Source organism: Phasianus colchicus, chromosome 17, assembly GCF_987193195.1.
Source record: "Phasianus colchicus chromosome 17, bPhaCol1.hap1.1, whole genome shotgun sequence".
Taxonomy (NCBI): Eukaryota; Metazoa; Chordata; class Aves; order Galliformes; family Phasianidae; genus Phasianus; species Phasianus colchicus.
Genome location: NC_143452.1, coordinates 11,223,705 through 11,242,629, shown reverse-complemented (window position 1 = coordinate 11,242,629; position 18,925 = coordinate 11,223,705). Strand labels below are relative to the sequence as shown.

Genomic DNA, 18,925 nt, shown 5'->3' with positions numbered 1-18,925 from the left:
CTTTGTGGTGATTGTATTATGGCACTGTTCCCTTGGAAAGTAAGTGAGCCTCAGGCCTCGCACCCTAACGCTTCAGCGGGAGTTGTGCTCAGAAGCAGCACAATGTCTGCTTTGGCATTCAGACTTTTTCAGAGTGTATTTCTTGACAGTAACTTTTATTGAGACAGCTGTGATGTGTTTTTATCAGTGCTTCAGTAGTTTGTATTTCTTGCTTTGTAACTTAGAGAACGGTTCTGTTCTTCTACAAATAGACAGTGTCTGTTTGCTCTTACTTTTCATATTACGTTCCTCTGTCAATGGCCACATACTAGGAAGTGCATGTATCTCATGTAGGTAAGTATTACTATGTATTAAAACAATAAAAGCAAAGCATTGTGCTTTTCACAACATTTAAAAGAGAGAACTTAGGGAAGCCACGGCAATGTGTTGTTGCCTGTATGTGTTACATCAGGTGTTGGGAAGTGATGATACTTCAGGGAGCAATTGAGTTAAGTTCTCAGAAATAATATAGAAATGGTCACAGTTAGATCTATGCAGCATACATAATATTTAACTGTAATTTAAACTATATTTTAACATTATTACTTGATCAGTCTTCTCATTTTCACATTTTATTAAAAATATATAGCTATGTATTCTACGAGCTTTGGAAATTGTTTTAAAGCTACCATACCATGTATTTGTAGGAGGAAACTGTCACCTCATTTTGCTCTTAAAATAGTGACCAATATCTCCCTTCTGGTTCAGAACTGGGTATTCTTGGTGCTTTTGTTTTCAGTCCCCTCACAACTCTGTCTGTTCAGTCAAACTTCCAGCAGAGCACGCAGCACCTGAATCTTCCCGGACCAACAAATATTCCAAACTTCTTCTCTTCCAAAATGACATACGGGGGTTACAAGATCTCTGACTAAGTTTTCTTTTTTAACAACAGAATTCTGTGACGTCTTTTCTTCAACTGTTCATTTCAATGCCATGTTTTTTCCCCCTTTTTTACTTGCAAGGTGAATGTGGGCCTGCTAGGATGTTCTTTTTAAAGCATTATATATACTTCCCAAGTTCCCAGTTGTGGCTGTTTGTGTTATCTGGAAAGTAAATCAGAAATGAGCGTTAAATTTAAATTAGTTTGATTCTTGTTTAAAGTTAATAATCTGTTTGGCAGTGTGCTCATTGCATGTGGTTTGATCGAGTCTGACCTACACTGCTGCCACAGGTGGGATTGCTCTTCTCTGAGCATAGTTTGTTTTCAAGGAATATTGGATTTTCCTGACCTTTTATGCCATTCTAATTTCATGTTTCTTGTATTGAAATGTCATCTTTTTTTTTTTTTTTCATAGTGCCTAAAATAGACTTTATTTGTTTTCTTGAAAGCTATGTGCAGCTTTCCTTTGGCCCATTTAAATATTGAAAACAGCAGGATTTGAGATTTTTCTTTTAATCCTCAACTAATAGAGTCTAATGCTTTGTTTGGCCTACCCTACACAGCCTAAGCAAAAGTTTTAAATGAGATTAAAAATTTGACCTTATTAACCCATGGCATGTAAAGATACAGAACGGGCATTGGGAGCTCGCGAGGTGGGGAAAGCAGGCAGAGCTGCTGCGGTGCTGGCTGCTGTGTTGGTACCTGGAGCAGGGAAGAAGGAGGAATCTGTTCCAAAGGTTCAGCTTTCGTGGTTGGGGGAAATGAAGTTCGATCACTTTTGTAAATTTGAGGTGCAATCTGCCAGAGATTTCTCATAAGAATTTTGGCAGCACAGGGGATGGCTGAGGTGTGACTGACGTTCCCCTTCCTGAGCCGCAGAGTGGCATCCATTGCCCTTCTTTAAAGGGAAGTTCCAGGTGCAGGTGAGCTGTTGGATGAGTGATTGAGGAACACGTTGAGCTTCAGAAGAATTACATATCCCATTGTTGTGGAAAATTTATGCTTAGTAAACATTACCAAACACAAAATGACATGGTGCATTCATTGCTGTGTAATAAGAGTCCTTGTTTACTGGGCATGCTGTAGGGCCATGGCAACAGGCACAGAAATAGGCACTGTGAGTGTTCATTCCTGTTGTAAAGACGGTGATGCTGTCAAGCAGTTTGTTAATTGCTGGAGTCTTACATCGCTGCACGTTCGTTATCACTGTCAGTGCTGCTGCTAACTTGGGATCTGTAAATATGGAAGTTTGACAAGAACCTGTAACAAAAACACTGCATTTCTTGATCTGGTGTGGAAGAGTCAGGTAACTCTGATGCTTTGAGAAATTTAGCCACAAGAATTCTAGGGGAAAAAGAATCTTAAGTACAGTTCACATAAAAATCAGGAGACTTTGTAAGTGCCTGTTCCAAAACAAAGCAGAATGACTGAATGTGACTTTTTACATAGTCCTTTAAAAACACTGGTGCCTTGCTTCAGGCTGGGCATATCAGTTGTCCTTTTGACCTCAGTGGGGCAGTTTGGATTCTGTGTTCATTGAGTTCGTGACCTTAGCTGAAAACTAGAGGCAAAATCAAGCCAGACATTTTGCTTGCATTATCAACGAGAAACGTTTCCTGCTGTCATAGCATTATTTATGTGTTGTTTTTTTTTTTTCTTTTTTAATAATGGAACCTATAAAAAGGAAAAAAACGAAACACAGTGGCTTTTTGCAGCTGTGTGTGCAGTAACCAAGAAACACACTTACTGTAATTCTTGGTGTGTGGAATGAGCACTTTCAGTGCTGGACCGATAGGAGAGACTGAAGATGGGGAGGAAGAGCATGAAAACCCTCAGTTTCTCTTTTTTTTTCCTGTCTTTTTTCCTTTGTTCAGTGCATCTGGGCTGCCCTGGCTCATTGCCTTGCTCCCATCAGCAGTGCCAAAACCAGTATTCCTCAGGTACAACTGTGGGGCGTAAGGTGGTCTGCTGGGTGGGTCAGGAGCTCTGATGGACCCAGGAATTGACTCCTAACTACTGATCATTTCACATCCTTTCTGCATCAAACTTTGGTGCCCTTGTACTTTGAGAGCACATTTGTTACAGGCAGTGCTGAGGAGCTGATGTTTGAGGACAGCCGCGTTGTTCTGTGTTGGAGTTTTGCTGCCAATTCGTATGTGTTCAGTAGAGCCCAGGGGCGCAGAGCGAAGTGTTTGGGTGCTGCTGTTTGCTTTGTGTCTGTAGGACTTGCATTGCAGATTCCCAGTGTTAGTGTGTGTGTGGTGGGATCCTGTGAGCCTGCATCAATGAGGCAGCATGGCATGCAGCTGGCACGTGGTTGTTTTCAGTGACCGATCTTTTACAGCAGTTAAATTAATCTTCCATATGATAATCAAAATTCCCCCCACTCTTGGACTGCTGTGTCTGCCCCGTTACTCCAGCAGTGCTTCTTGTTCTGCTGTTCTGCACTCTTGGATAGTGAATATGCTTTCAGTTTCATTTTGTTGGTTGTGAATAAATACAGAAAGGATAGGAAGCATTTACAGCATGAGTAGTTAGTTACTTAGGCGAATTGAAATTTTGAAGCTGTACTCAGCAAACTGGAGGTGTGACCATTGCCTTTCAAAGAATAAAGAAGCGTAGTGTTGTAGTTTGGAGCCTTCGAGATGCTGCTCTGGAAAATGTGAGTTTTCAAAATAAGTAATATTAGAAATAAATGATGTGTATTTAGGAACACAAGTGTTTTGTAAAACATTTTGATGAAGATTAAAAGATCAGTTAGATGATTCAGGGATGTTGTCTTGTGTTCTGTTTCAGTAACTTGGCTAATTTGCTTTACCTAAAGCAGTAACGTTATATTATGTATTGTTATGTGCATAGCAAGAAATGAATAATGTACAAGCTTGATCCCAGTGCTTTATGTGAAGTTCCAATTTACGAACTCAATCCCAGTCATACCTCCAGGAGGTGAACGCCCGGCTGCACTGAATGTGTGATCAGGCATTTCTTTTGGCAGTGCTATTTAGCATTGAGAACAACTATTGTCAGAATAGCCAAAGGCATGCAATACAACTCCTTACAGGTATATTAGAGACAATAGTTTGTTTGCTTGAGCCTGTTACACGTTTTGATTTGCCTGCAGTTAATGTGAATGCTCACATACAGCATTCAGACTGGATTTCTAACCTACACTTGTGCTTGTAGTTGAAAATAATTGTATGTGTTCACTTCAGTCCTTTATTGTAGGCTTTATGCCCAAGCTGTTTGAATGTCTGTGTTAGGTTGAGATTTCTGCTCTAGCTTTTTCTGCTGGCATCATTTTCATGTTTAGTTTTTTTTGTGTGCGTGTAACTTGATGTGCTCTGCTCTCCTTTCATTTATTTTTCTTGTAGTAATTTACTCTCTTATTATAATTTCTTTCCAATTTATGTTTTCTAAACAACTTTCAGGTATTTCTGGTATTTTGTATTGAAATGAATCAAGACCAGCTAATTTTGCAGAATGTCTTGGTTCCTGTCAGGCAGCAGTAATTTTTTATTTAAGCATAATTGAATGTCCACTTTTGGAAACAAATAGATGTTCACTGTGTAAGTAGGGAAGATTTGAGATGTTTGATCAGAGTCTCTCTACAAAAATATTCAGTACTGAAGAAATTTATTCAGTATTAACAATATAGTTTTGCTAGAATATTTTTAATGTTCTATTTCAAAAAGATGCTCTGCTTTTATGGTCTATAAATTTAATAATGTATTTAATTACAGGGAAAAGAAAATGAAAATTCAGGATATTAAGAACAATATTAAAGAAGCTATAGAGGTAAGCATACAAGCTATTATTGTTAACTATTCAAAGTTAGGTGTGTAGACACATCTTGCAATGTTTTTTACTTTTCTGCAGACAATAGTGACAGCAATGGGCAACTTGGCACCTCCAGTTGAACTAGCCAATCCAGAGAACCAGTTTCGAATCGACTACATCTTAAATTTAGCTAACCAGATAGACTTCGATTTCCCACCGGTAAGTAAATAACCTTCATTGGCTGCAGTCATGCTTTTTTGCAATTGGTTTTCACTGCACTGTAGTAAATATTTACAAAAAACAGTGGACTGGTCTTTGGGAATTACTACTGTAGGTATTGTGAGTCAGTGCTAATTAAACTATAGCAACGTGGTTAGAGTATTCAGGTCTATGAACACAGAGGTCCTTGTCTCCTTCCTTATGCTCTATTGCAATCAGCAGCTACAGTTAAGAAGAGCAGTGTGGGCAGTGATGTTTGGGTATTTGCCCTGCCCAAAAAGAGGGAAGATGTGCACAGCAGTCAGTTGATAATTAGCTGGCATTTAGTGATACTGTATTTCTCTCTTCTGGAAAAATAGTAGAGTTTTCTTGCTGATTCAGATGTTTTCTGACAGCTGTGTCAGCCAGACTTTCTGCAAAGGTTCCACATAACTGTGTCCTTGCCCCAGCCCTTGCCAGTCCTAGTTAATGATTCTAAATCCCAGCAGCCCCAGAGTAAATGCAGAAAGTATAATTACTTGTTTGGTGATATAACTTTGTGCCTACTCACTGTGATTAGTTTCTATTGTATCTATCTCAACCAAGCAAGCAGCAGAAACCCACGAAAATAGTTTGCTCTCACTGAACTCTTGAATACTGAGATGTTATTAATTGCTGGGAAATAGCTTGTACTTGCAGTAATGCAGGAATGTATCACTTTCTGTGTAATGTTCCAATGAGGGTAGAAATTATAATATATCAAAATCAGGATCCATTTACAGTGCAGTTTTGTTTCCAGCAGTAGTTGGTCTCAGGTGCTCGAAAGGAAAGTGCAAGTGCAAACAGATGTGGGATAGTTAGCAGCAAAGCAAGGTTTTCGTAACCGATTTATAAACAGTATTGAACAAGATAGTCTGTGAAACCAGCAAGTTACCTTTTGCAACTGCTGCTGCTTCTGGGAATTTAGCTGCTTCAGTCAGCCTTTATTACAGGGAGGAAAACAACAACTTGGAACTTGCTTTGTGTACAAGGCAAAAGTAACGTGCTGTTAGCAATGTGAGTGTTGCGTTGTGTTAGCAATGAGCAGGCACAGAAAGATGGATGGAGAGGGGGAAGTCTGTAGCATGCAGAATGTAATATTAATATTAATCATTTTAGGGCCAGTTTATAATTCTACCATAAGAAATCTTAAATTAAGGCATGTTGAGATTTTTTCTAAGATACTCATTTGATAGTTCTCGGTGTTATTTGCAGGAATATTTTGTCAATTTATTGATGATCTTTCTGCCAGTTGGACAAAGAATTTTGTACTTTAAGGACAGTGTTAGCAGAATATTTGAGGGAAAGAGCAGCAGCTTTATACTCCACCCTGCACACTTTTGAGTTGGCCAGGTGCCTGCAGCTCTCCTGCTGCCCATTGTCTCATGATAGTTCAGTCTGCAGTCTGTAATAGTGCTGTAACAAGTTCCTGTGACCTGTCTCTTACTGCAATAGTTTTTTCCTCGTCTCCTCTATCTCAGAGAGAGTTTTTCCTTCAGTTCAGTTGGAATACAGTGATTATTTTTTTCTTTTCCCTGGAAGGGCTAGTTGTGTAGCAGTAAGGGAGCAAACCAGGCAGGTATGAGCTGGATATGTGTGTTAATTTAATTCATATCAAATATGCACTGAGGACAAATGAAGAGTTCTGACATGATTTCCTATTCAGTTTCAGTCTGAATCAGATCATGTTTTCAATTCAGTGTTGGCTGGGGCTCTTTCCATTTAGCAGAAGTATTTTTAATGTGTTTCTTCAAAGGAAAACCAAAACAAACAAATTTGCTCTCAGAATTTTTTTTAGGAACATAAAGTAATGCTTAGATACAGCTAGGGAAGTTCTCTTTTTACTCTTGAGTGCTGTTTTTAATATAAAAATAAGTAGTCAATATCTTTTATTTCCAGTAGCTGCAGAGCAGTGAGCCCTTCCAAATCAAATGAAGGCCCTCTTGTAGGTAGTATTTACTAGTAGGAAAGTGTGTGTCAATAGCCTGGTGTATCTGTTTATAGAATTGGGCTAATTTACACTAATTAGTAATAGCCTGAGGTTCTCATAAAACAAAGTTGTTGGTTTCTTTTAGCAACTGCAATGATCAGTACTATTGCGCTTGTCTGTTCTTTTACGTTTGCAATGCATTCTGAGATCCTTGGATAGGAGAGACAACAAAGTGGACTGAGGTTCAGAACGTAAGTCATCGGCTTCTGTGACTAGATGATGTCTGGTGCTTTTATGTGCTGTGTTGCTGTGTAAAGTAGTAGATATACACTTACCAGGTCTATAAATAATTTCAAGTCTACTGAGGAGTCTTTGGAAGTGTGTTGGATAACATGAAACTTGAGGAATAACTGTGCTCCAATAAAACAGGGTTTTCTTTCACTGAGCAAAGGTAATGTGTTAAATTTTTAAGCCCTGAGTCTACAAAAGTTTAGGCCCATGCTTAACTTTGACTAATGGCTAGTTTTGTAGACTTTAGGAAGGATTTCATAGGTAATTGTTTGTAGGGTTGAGGTTTTAAACATTAGCCACTAGTTTAGAAGTAGTATTGTTGGCTCCTTTTGCCTTTGATTGTATAAGTTAGCATTTATCTGATTTTTGAGATTGTCAGAATGTAGGTTATAGTTCTTTGATGCAAGAAAAACTGAACTTGGATTTTAATTATGTATATTAGATCAGCACTTTTGAAGAGGTATCATTTTCTATAAGTGGAAATAGCCTGATGTTAGTTATGTATTATATCTAAGGAAGCTTCAGCGTGGTGACTGATCTGGTAAAATCTGGAAAACCTTTTTGCTCTAGTGAGATTAGTAACTCCAGTGTAAGAAATTGCAATGCTAATCAGATCCATGTAATCTATTGTTAATATGAATAGCACTGATAAATATTGTAGGTAGTGTTCTATTGGCATCACTGGAAAATGTATCCTTGCTAAAATGACAGGACATGAAAGGACTAAGTCTTACCAAAAATGTCAAGCCTTGTTGGTTTGAATAAGCACTGAGAACAAGAGAGAGATCATGCTTTCTGTGGAGAGGTAATGAAAGCAGATCACTTTTTCTTGAAATGCTACGCTGCCAATTTTTTTAATGAAAGATTATCTTTTTACGTAGGACCATCATCATTGCCTTTATTAAACTGAGTTTTTATCATGTGATTAAATTGTCACTGGCCAGCATGATTAGTTTAAGCAAGGAAAAAAGTTAAACAGAAAAAAAAAACCTTCCAAATTTATCAAACCAATTGCTGAGATACTGGAAGGATTTAATTTTAATCACTGAGCTGACTGTAATTGTGCACTAGTTAAAGCCTTAGGAGTGAGGCAGAAATCTTTGTGTTGATGCATTCATATGAATCTGTATGCCCACATGTGATGACTGCTACTGGACATGTGTTTTAAGATTATGCTATGATAAGCAATATTTTAAAAAAGAAGAAATTTGCAGATGGCTTAGAAATTATGAAGTGATCTTTGCTCATCAGAGACTATCTAATGAAACAAATAGAAAAGATGGTTTGCTTGAGCAGTACATTTGAAGTCTTTCCCAAGTTTATGCTAGTACTGTGTTTGTACTTACCTCACGCTACCTAGGATTGGATTTTGGTTTTTCATTTTCCATGTGAGCAGAGTAACGCTTGCTGTTTCAGAGCTAAGACTGTACAAAGCAATATTTCAAGCTATTTATACGGCTGTTCTATTAGTTTAAACAGAAAATAAAAACAAAAGATGATCATACAGAAAATAAAAACAGAAGATGATCATAGATGAGGCTTAGAAATGACTTTTCTGTCACTGCTGTCACTATTTAGCTCATTCCAGATAAAATGCAATTGTGCATCTATATTTCCAATATCAAAAATCAACCTCATGAGCATTTCTGATAGTTCTGATGAGCTGTCCATCTCTTTCAAGCATAGAGTGATGCTGGATGGACTGGGTTATGGAGGTGGTATTTGTATTCCTGCTCTGCATACCAGACAGTAGCTAGGATATTTTCTCCATCCCTAGCGCCAACTGTAATAGTGGCTTTTTTCCTCATCCCTTTCTTTCTGTTATTACTTTTAGAAGAAGAAGGGAGATGCTTTTGTTCTGTGAGCACTTTTCTTTCCACGATCAACCAGTGTGAACCAAACTGCCAAACAAAACCTGTTTAGGTCTTAGTCTCTTAGTAAAGTAGTCAAAATAGGCAGCTGTAAATACTGTTCAGCTTTTCTTAATTGATGTAGAGTCAGTTGTGGAAGATGTATCTCCTGAAAATACTGTAGTAACTTCAGTTGGCAGTAGATTCAGAATATTCACTATTGCAATCTGAAATAAGTGTGGCATTGCTGTGGTGTATGCTTCTCTAGACCCAGGGAAATGGATCTGCAGAAGAGATGGGATAGTTTTTAGGGTGTTGGTGAAATTGTCTGCAGGTTTTTTGGTCCCTGTTTATTTTTTATTACACTACTCCATTGTAGTTATTTTGGATCTGCCACTGCCAGCACTGCTGAATGGTTTTATTATGGTTTCTGAGTGGTGTCTTTGAGGCCTGGTGTTACCACACGCTGGCCTCGGCCTGAAAGCTGGCCTCACATCCCACCCGCCCACAGCCAGCCCGGCCCTCTCCCCACCGCACCGCTGTGTGCCACTCTCCCTTGCACCAGAAAAACCTTCTCGGGTCCCCCAAGTAAATCAGAGCATTGAACTGCTCCGGGTTAAAAATAACCCCAGCAACCCTTACTCCTTCTCTCATCTATTCTGGGGAGGTTATTTTTACCTGGAATCAGTTTTTGAGGGCTGCTTTACTCCCGTGCACTGTTGGGTAAGAGTGAAGTGATACAAGTTGTGTAATACATTAATGTGCAGTCAGGACAGAGGAGAAGGTGGAAATGTTAATGGCAGTGTCTAAAAAAAAAAAATACAAGGAAATGCAGTTTAAGGAACGAAAGATGTGAACTGGGATCTGTTTGCTGCAGAAAGCCTCCCTTAATTATGGAGGCAAAATTGCAGATAACTTGCAGATAACCAACCCGATCCATATCATGCTAGATACCTTGTTATTCATGTTGAAATACATCATGGAAGGGGCAGAGAGCTTTTTCTGGTTTGACAGCATTACCTACCTTATGAGGTAACGACGAACACGTTCCCTCTAATGGGAGACATTTCTCTGGAGGCTCTCTGCATTCGGGCACACAGGTGAGGAAGCAGGCAAAGCACTTTCTCTGGTGGGTGTAACTGTGCTGTGCTGAGGAAGCGAGGCTGGAGCCTGTTTACCTTGGGTGTCTGCATACCATTCTGTGGAATTCTGGTAGCTACCAGCAAGCGAAGCGTCCAGACTCGTTTTATGACTTGAAGCAAGTCACCTCACTTGTCTTGTGTGCTTTTTTTAGTGTCTTGTATGTCTTGTCATTTACAAAATACTGATAATACATCCTGGACATATATTTAAGCATCCTGAGGTGCAGAAGTGTTAGAAAAGGTGGATATGCAAATATACATTGTTAATGAAAAGGATTGGAGAGTATTAGAAACAGTGTCAGCATAGTAATATGATAGGAGATCCTCAGAGGTATTCTTTACTTGCTCTTTCTGGTACTTGACTTTAACTGCAGCCTAAATGATGAGTACCTGTGTATTGAAGGAAAGGAAGAAGTGTCCCTTCTGACTTCTGTGAACAGAAATGAGATGAAATGGAAGGGTAAAGCATCTTTAATAATTAACTTTGTGGTTGGTGTCTTGGTTTGCTTGCTGCAGTTCTTCCAGCTATGCCTGATTCAGTTCTTAAATGTGGCAGCATCTGAAGAAACAACTCACTTCTCTCCTTCAGTGATCTGAACTTCATTGCCTTTAACAGCTATTTCTAATGGCAGTGAAAATGGGGATGCTTTTATTTCTTATGCTTCTGTTCGTAACACACCACAAACCAAAATGCATTTTGAGTATGGGATGAAGTTGTTACTGACTAAGAAAATTAAAGGAGCATCCATTGAATTCTGCTATGTTTTGTTTGAGGTGTTCATGTAGTTTAGTTAAAATCCAGTAAGTATTTCCTCAGTTTGGACAATCTACAATGCAGGAATTCCAGATGATGTTATTTGCAGATCTTTTCTGTAGTGTAGTCATTTTTATTGTATAGAAAATAAAAATAACAAAAAAACTTTTACTTTACTATTAATTTATTTGATTAACATTCAAAGTAAATGCTAATGCTTTCTTCTGCATTTGTATTTTGAGTCAGTTCCCACCATCCCATACTTGTAGGTTTGTAAGTTCACATTTAGAAATTCATTTGGAGAAATGATGACTTAATTTCTCTTGATACATCTTCTTTGTTTTCTTCAGAGCAGTCTTGAGGAACAAGAACAGATTAATTCAATTTATGCTGAAACAGAAGAGCTGTCAGCTGAATTAAACAGGAAATAGGCATAAATTTAATATAGAAATTCTTAAACATTTTCTGGTTTTAATCACAGTGAGACACTATCACAGAATATTGGTGTACGCATAGATGAAGTAGAATTTCACCTGTAAGCCTGCTTGGTGTTGCTGTGGCTTGACAATTACTTCTGTAATGGTCTCTATTAAGATTGGGCACCATAGTAAATGTGCACATTGCCCTGTGGATGTGATTTTTGGTCATACAACAAAACTACAGTAGCGTCTTCAGTAGAGTCCCACCTTCCAGCAAACCAGCAAGTTGTCAGGATTTTCAGCTTACCTTTGGGAGAATACAAGAAGCCTTCCAGGTTTTCTTTTCTTCCTTTTCATTCTGGTAGGATCAATAAAAGCGTCTCTGACTGAGAGTAACATTAGTTTTTTACTACTCGTGATCTAAATATTTTGTTTATTTCTGTCTTCCCAAAGGTGTTTTCTTGCGTTCAGGAAAAACGACTAAATGAAATTAATTTCAATTTATCTGTAGTATGAGATGAAGGGGGGAAATTCAGGTTGGATATAAGGAAAAATAGTAATCCTTTTAAAGCACATTCCTGAACTATCATACAGTGCAGCACTCTTGGAACGTCAGGGTTATTGAAATGATTCCAGTAGTTCTTACAGCACCCTTCTGGAAAAACGCTAAATACTGGGTGTAGCTTAAGAATTTACACAAGTTCTACTTTGTACATAGTTGCACATCGTAGTAATGCATGTGCATTTCTACTTACATGAGTTAAATGACTGTTGTCTTTGACACAAGTGAAAGCATGAACTTTTACAAAATCATGTTTCATGTGTTTGTTTTGCTTGTTTCATTGCATATCAATATATGGTAGGATCTAATAACTTTTTTAAGATATGCTTCTGTTATCCTCAGATACGTCTTCAGTGTTCACATGGACAGTATTTGGAGTCTGATACTTTCACCAACACAGGTGCTGATTCTTCAGAAAGATTGTGTGATAATTAGTGATCTTCTCTTGGGATTTGTCTTAACTTAGAATAGGAAGGAACTATCTTAACTATTTCTGTTGGTGGAAGTTTCTGCCAAAAACAGACTTTTAGTTTCCAGCCTGAGGGTGTTGCAGTGTGGTGCCATGCTCACCTTATTATGTGAAGTGTCATTGTTTCTCAGCAGATCCATAAGGTTTTAAGGCTTTTTGGTTCAACTGTTTGCTTTAAGTAAACACTTATATCCATTACATAAAAAGCAGCTAAATTATGTAGTATCAAAGACATTTCCCAGACTCTAATTTAAGGCTCAAAGGAGATGTTTCACAATTTTATTAAACCTTCCTTCCTAGCCACAGATCTGCAAAAACAGCTGGATGTTGAGTTGGATAGCCTCTGCCACAGCTCTCTGCTGCCCCAAGAGAGAGCTGAGATGGTACAGAAGACTTTCATGCTATCAGTAGGTTTAATTCATTAACAAATTGCTTTCTTTCCATGTGTAATCAAAATTACAGAGAAATCTTGACAAAATGGGGAGTTCGTATCTGCTGAGCTTCCATCTCAGTGCTCATAGCAGGAGGAGTTCTTCCTCTCTAAGAAGAGTGATGCATTTTGAGTAGGGGATTTATGAAAGAATTACATCTTAGTGGTGTTCATCACATTACACTTCTGGTGCAAGTAAAAAGGGAGTGTCAGCAGTTTGTGGCGATGCACTATTGAGGCCTTTTAATCAAAGGCACTTTGGTATAGAATGGGTATAAAACTTTGTGTTGATGCATTTCTCAAATACTGTGGCCTTTGAAACTCTTAACTGAGAGAAAAGATGAAGCTTCAAATTTGACAGGAATTTCTTAAATGAAGTTCTCTTCACATTGTCTGTTGGTTTTAGCCACATCCCGGGTTTTTTTTTTTTTTTGGTTCTGTGAGGAATGTGAAAATTACTTAAGCAAAAACCCCAAACATTTCAGCTTTATTCTTCTTTCTGAACACGAAAAACTATTGATAATAAGACTGAGTCCTTGCTGAAAATATTTCTGACTCAGTTATGGGAAGTGCTGAGTACTCTGGCCTCTCCCAAAGAGTTCTGTGTTCAGCTCTGGACATGTGCCAGTAACTGGAGAATATCTTCAACTGTTTGTAGGTATGCATTTCCTTTGTGATATCACTGGCATATTTTCCCTAAAATAGCAAGCAATAATTAACACTTGTTCACACCAGCAAGAATGCAGATGTTTCCCTATTCAAGTAAGTGGCTTATTAAACTTCCACTTTGACACATTTTTAACACACTGTAGAATCCGTGCCCAAACACAAGGAGAATGACAGGACACCATTGGCTTCCTTGGCTGAGTGGCCGTACAGTCAATTGTAATTGCTTGTTTTCAGCTATTAACAATGAAAAACAAATCAGTTTGTTATGTATTTATCTATCCTGGAAGGAGAAAATCAACCTGTTCAGTTTGTAGTGGAATGCAGCACGTTGCTGTGCTGTCCTGTGACCTTGTGTTGCTTTAATACAGTTTGTTAGGGAATGGAGAACAACCCAACTGCCCTAAAAGTAAAGCAAACGTCCAAGATACAGTTTTACATTTAGAAGCTGATTTAGTTTGACCTTTAATCATAAGGTTTTAAGTGGATGACATATTTAAAACTCTTATTATGAAATGAGTAACTTCATGGGACACTGAACTTTGCCCAGGAACTGAATCCCAGTTTTAACCACAACATTGTGTAATGGTTGCACACACCTTTTAGTAGGTAGGGTTTTTTCACTGGCATTGATTTTACTGAAGTCAGTAAATAAGCTGTTCTGCTGACAGATCCACCCTGTATTTTACAAAGGAAAGGTAGTGTTGTATATCCATGCTAAGGTTCCTGTGGACATGGTGTCACAGTTGCAATTACTGTGCCAATGCTTTTCCCTGCCAACATCCTAATGCCTATAAAACATTGCTTCATAAACATTTTTTAAAAGTCTCTTGAGCATTTATATGTTCAGAGGGAACGAAACCATGTAGTCAGTATGTCCAGTTTTTCTCTTTCATTTTCTGCTAATATTTTATCCTTTTAGAATATCTCTCAAAAATGAATCTTGGTTCCTTATTTTTTCCCAGGCCTGGAGTTTATCTCTTGAGGATTATTTTTTTTTAACAACCCCAAATACTTACAATGTTTGAGTTCTTTAACGCTTTCTCTGGTTGACTTTTAAAAACCACTCATTACCTGCTGCCATTTATTTAATTCATTGAAGTTTTCTAACACAAGGAGGATTTTAACTTAGTCAGGCTGTGCATCGCCCTTTTTCTACATCAGGACTGTGTTAGTACGATCTTTCTGGAGCAAAGTGCTGTTTTCCAAGCATCTGTTTTACAAGACAATTTCCACTGATTTTTTTCCCTCCAAGGTCTGATTGCATTCCTGTAAATGAATGTGGGCAGTTCACAAACGTTACCTTTTGTTTCACTGTATAGGGAAACTTTCAGAAGGTGGAGAGGGTGTCCTCTACTAAATAAAACATTAACACTTAAACACATTTCTTTTCACGTACAAATGTTGAAGCTTTATGGTGTTATTTAAGCTGTAGTGAGATACAAGGTTTCCTACAATCAGCAAATCATCATCCTTCATGCTTCAGTCGAGTCAGAGCAGGGAAGGTTTCCCAGACTGTTTTTTGTACCTGGTAGTCAGGGCTTGTGCCCAGAATTCAAACTGTGCCCCTGCCTGGTTTGAATACATTCGATCTCAAGCCCTGCTTGTGCTGTTCAGATTTGTGTTATGTTAGCATAACTTTCCCCAAGTGTTCTATACAAGACCTTTCCCTCTTTAGGGTGATATTAGCACTTCAAAGAGTGTAAAGTCTTTGCAAGAATTCACTTCTCGCTTTGGTTGGTGATGCCATGCTGTCTGTCGTTGGTTGTGTTGACTCTTGTTGCTTTACACAGCTTCAGCTATAGTTTAAACAGGATCTTGGGTGTGTATTATGTAACTACAGCATTTTTTAAATGGCAAATAACATAACTTGAATGGGGGTTTTTTGTTGTTGTTTTAAATACATGTAGGGCAAGAATGGATAATAGGACCATACTTGTCAAATACTGTGGATTGTTTTCAACCTAATGTTTAAATCCTGTTTATTGTGGAATATTGTCTCAAACCAGAATGTTATTTAGTATTACTTGTTTATTTTAGCTGTTTTATTAGGAGTTCCATTATTAGTGCAAAAGAAACCTGTGTTGATGTTGCTGTAGAGTCTGTATTAGAACGTGCCAGCAAATGAATCAGTGTTGAGGAAACAAGAAGCAGACATGTAAGGACTAGTTTTCTGGCTATTTCTTTTCAGGAAATTTGCCTGCAATTTTTGCTTAATTTGTTTCCTAACTCATTATTTTTAGAGAACTCGTACAAATTAGACCTCCTTAACTCAAAAAAAAAAAAAAACCCAAAACCTTGTTACTCAGTTGATTTTTCTGATGGCCTCTGAAGCCCTTTTTCCACCTAAATACTTAACAAATCCTGTGGTTTTGCTCATCTTCCCTGAGAGTACCCCTAGGCAACATTCCATGACTCAGTTGGGATGTTGAGGGTTTCTTATGTTATTCTTTTTCTTAAATATTATTTCAGAATTGTGGTTAGTGTAGGTGTACTTTTCTTTTTGAGGGAGAGTGAAGGAGGGGGGCAGGGAATCTGGTTTGGGTCTTTTTTGTTTGGTTGGGTTTTTTGTTTTGTTTTTGTGACTAGCTAGTGTGTCCTAGTTCCAAAAACACTCATCCTATACAACAAGTATAAAGCAAGAACTTTTATATAACAAGTACAACATTGAACTCTGTATGTCTGGTTCCAGCTTTTCATTGGTGACTTTTCTCGTCTACAGATGTGTAAGTTAGGTCAGCAGCAGTCCCTAATTATGTGAAGATATTTTTGGTGTGGCCTAAAGACAAAAAGATGCTTAACAAGGCATCTCTTACTTGGCTGTCACAAGTCATGTACTTCAGTTAGAAATAAAATAATAATAATACTTCTTCTTGGTATAATCTGTTGCCTGTTACTTTCTGTAGGTCTTGGTTTTGAAATGCCAATATAAAGTTCAAAGAATGTGGACTTGAATTCTTTCCCCAGCCTGCCTGGACAGTTAACAGCCATATTCAGAGGACTGCCTGAGAGCTGCTGGTTGTAGCTCAGATTAGCAGGACAGACATAAAGGCAGTACTGAAGATTTTATTACTGATGTGGCCTAACAAGGCAGAAACACTGATTATTGTAATCCACTTTTTTTTGGGAAGTTCAAAGCTGTCCTTACAGCACAAGGAGGACCTTGTGGAACTGTATAACAGTTCTGTTAAACTAAATCCCTGACTTCTTATTATCAATGTGTTTATGGTAGGACCAGGAACTGGATTTACTTTTCATCCCACTTAAGAGTCTGATTGCAAAAACTACTCCAAATATTTTTTTTCATGAGTTATGACAGAGTTGATAAGCTGTTTGGAATAATTGCTTTATTCTAGTTCTCTTCTGGATTATCATAGCTGTAGTGAAAAACGGAAGAAAATAAGGACTTCTGAGCCTCATTTTTGTGGCAGTTCAAGGGCTGAGTATCCTATGGATTGTTGGGTCATTAAAATTGAGTGATTGTCAGATGTTTCAGCTCTCCAATCTAAGATCTGAACATTTTTGTGTTGTGTGTGTGCCTGTTTTGTGATGTCAACCTCAGCAGTAATGCTCAGAGTGGCTGCTGGTCTTGGCCGTTGGTAAAGGATGTGTAAGAACGAGCCTGGAATACAGATGATTCTGGGCTCAAATTGGCTTTGGCTTAAATACGTGAGATTCCAAACAATTCCCTCTCCCTTACTTTCTCTTCCTACTGATCTTTACTTAGGAAAGGTATTTCCCTCATTTTACTGTGATACAGCCAAAGATTGAAGGCCTCCCAAACTACCAAAAAATAGGAAACTTTCAAAGCATCCAATAAATGTAATTTTAGAAGTGGGAGAACTGAGGACAGGAATTAATATTTCAATTTCTCGTTTAACAGCACATATTTTTACAGTCTCTTGATACTTGAAATCAAGTAAAAATGTATGCACATATGAAAGAAATTTAGCTGATCTTTTTGTTCTTGAGCAGTTCATAAAAGCATGGAACAAACCAAAAAGATCCACGTAATTCTATATATGAATTTTCTCCTGTCTTTTAAAGAAACTGAAGAAAAGATTACTGTGGAGATTCTTTTTTTAATAATAGCGTGCACTTACTATTGTTTGTGTGCATTCAGTAGCAATGAAGGTGTGATCAAATCTATAGTTTGCTTGTAATTTTTAAGTTTATGATCAGTAAGGTTAGTGCCATCAAAATACAGCTCTGTATCCATGTGTTTTTTTCTGGAGCTTGTTTCTGCAGTTGCGCTGCGAAGGAGCAAATCTTCTGATAGACTCAAGTGTCTGTGTGCTCCCCAGAGAACCCCACTAACTTGGAAAACAGAAAATAGTGTAAAACCTAACGATCATTTGCTGCATGCATGTTAGAATTACTGAGACACAGTGTTTCACTGAAGAAGAAAGCAGTGTTGACAGCCAAAGAAACATAATATCCAATGGAGCCAGGAGCTAAAGAGCAACTGTTACCAAATGATATGGATTACTAAAAATGCCAAGAGTTGTCATTATTGAAAAGCTAACCCTTCTTCCAAGGCTTCAAAATACAGTTGGACTTAGTCAGCATGATTGATAGGCAGTTTTTTAAATCTAAGAAAGCCAATGGAACTTGCAGTCATCTACAAGGCGTTTAATGCTTTTTTATGTGTGTGTTAGAATGCTACCAGTTCCCATTTTTAAGTAAAGATAAAGGTAAAGATATGTTACCATTGCTGATTCTCCTCACGTATAACCTTTTTTTTCCTGATAATATTTTTTTTCTCCTTCAGGAGTTTTATGAACACACAAAAACACTTTGGCAAGACGACGGTGTGAAAGCCTGCTATGAGAGATCTAATGAGTATCAGCTGATTGATTGTGCACAGTAGTAAGTATTGTTCTGTTCTGCTATATGTTGACTGTGAGATACAGTTGGTTTTAAAGTCCTTTGGGCTACCTGATGCTTACTTTTCCATACTTTGGAAAATAAGGATTGGGTGCCATGGAGTGAATTCCTGCTAGTCAGCTATTCAGAGATCTGTTTCCATTTCCAGAGATCTGTCTAGCTGGTGTTCACTTCAGCAGTAATGTCTACATTGAATACCTTGCCAGTACTTTGACATGGGCTGACGCCAGATTTCCCATTTACACCACGTGACAGTCAACTTCAGATCCTACAGCAAATTTTAATGACTTGGAAAGTACATGTAGCTTTTGATTTTGATGCAGTTTCTTTATCTGAAAACAAAAATGGCAGCAACATTCATAGGCAGCAGCCTGTGATCAGTCACCAAGACTTCTGCTTGTGTACCTTGGTGCACATATCTGAGAATGTTATTTCCACCACTGTGGTAATTAATATTGTCCTGAGAGAGACTGCTACATGTTTGCCAGTATTTACTGCATACAGCAGGACAGTATGGTTCAGGTTTGTTTTTTAATTGCAATATGTTTGTGATAATTGTGACAATTCCTGATATTTTCACGATGTAACTCAA

General features: G+C 38.0%; 1 protein-coding gene across 3 annotated transcripts in view; it reads left to right on the top strand.

The window, feature by feature from the left end:
- Positions 1-18,925, top strand: part of GNAS (GNAS complex locus) — a 131,707-nt gene that overhangs the window by 79,024 nt on the left and 33,758 nt on the right. For all 3 annotated transcript variants that reach the window (XM_031587715.2, XM_090152198.1, XM_090152199.1), the window contains exons 3-5: positions 4,660-4,714; positions 4,796-4,915; positions 18,218-18,315. In XM_031587715.2, coding sequence (XP_031443575.2) covers positions 4,660-4,714; positions 4,796-4,915; positions 18,218-18,315 — 273 coding nt within the window. The remainder of the gene's footprint in view (positions 1-4,659; positions 4,715-4,795; positions 4,916-18,217; positions 18,316-18,925) is intronic.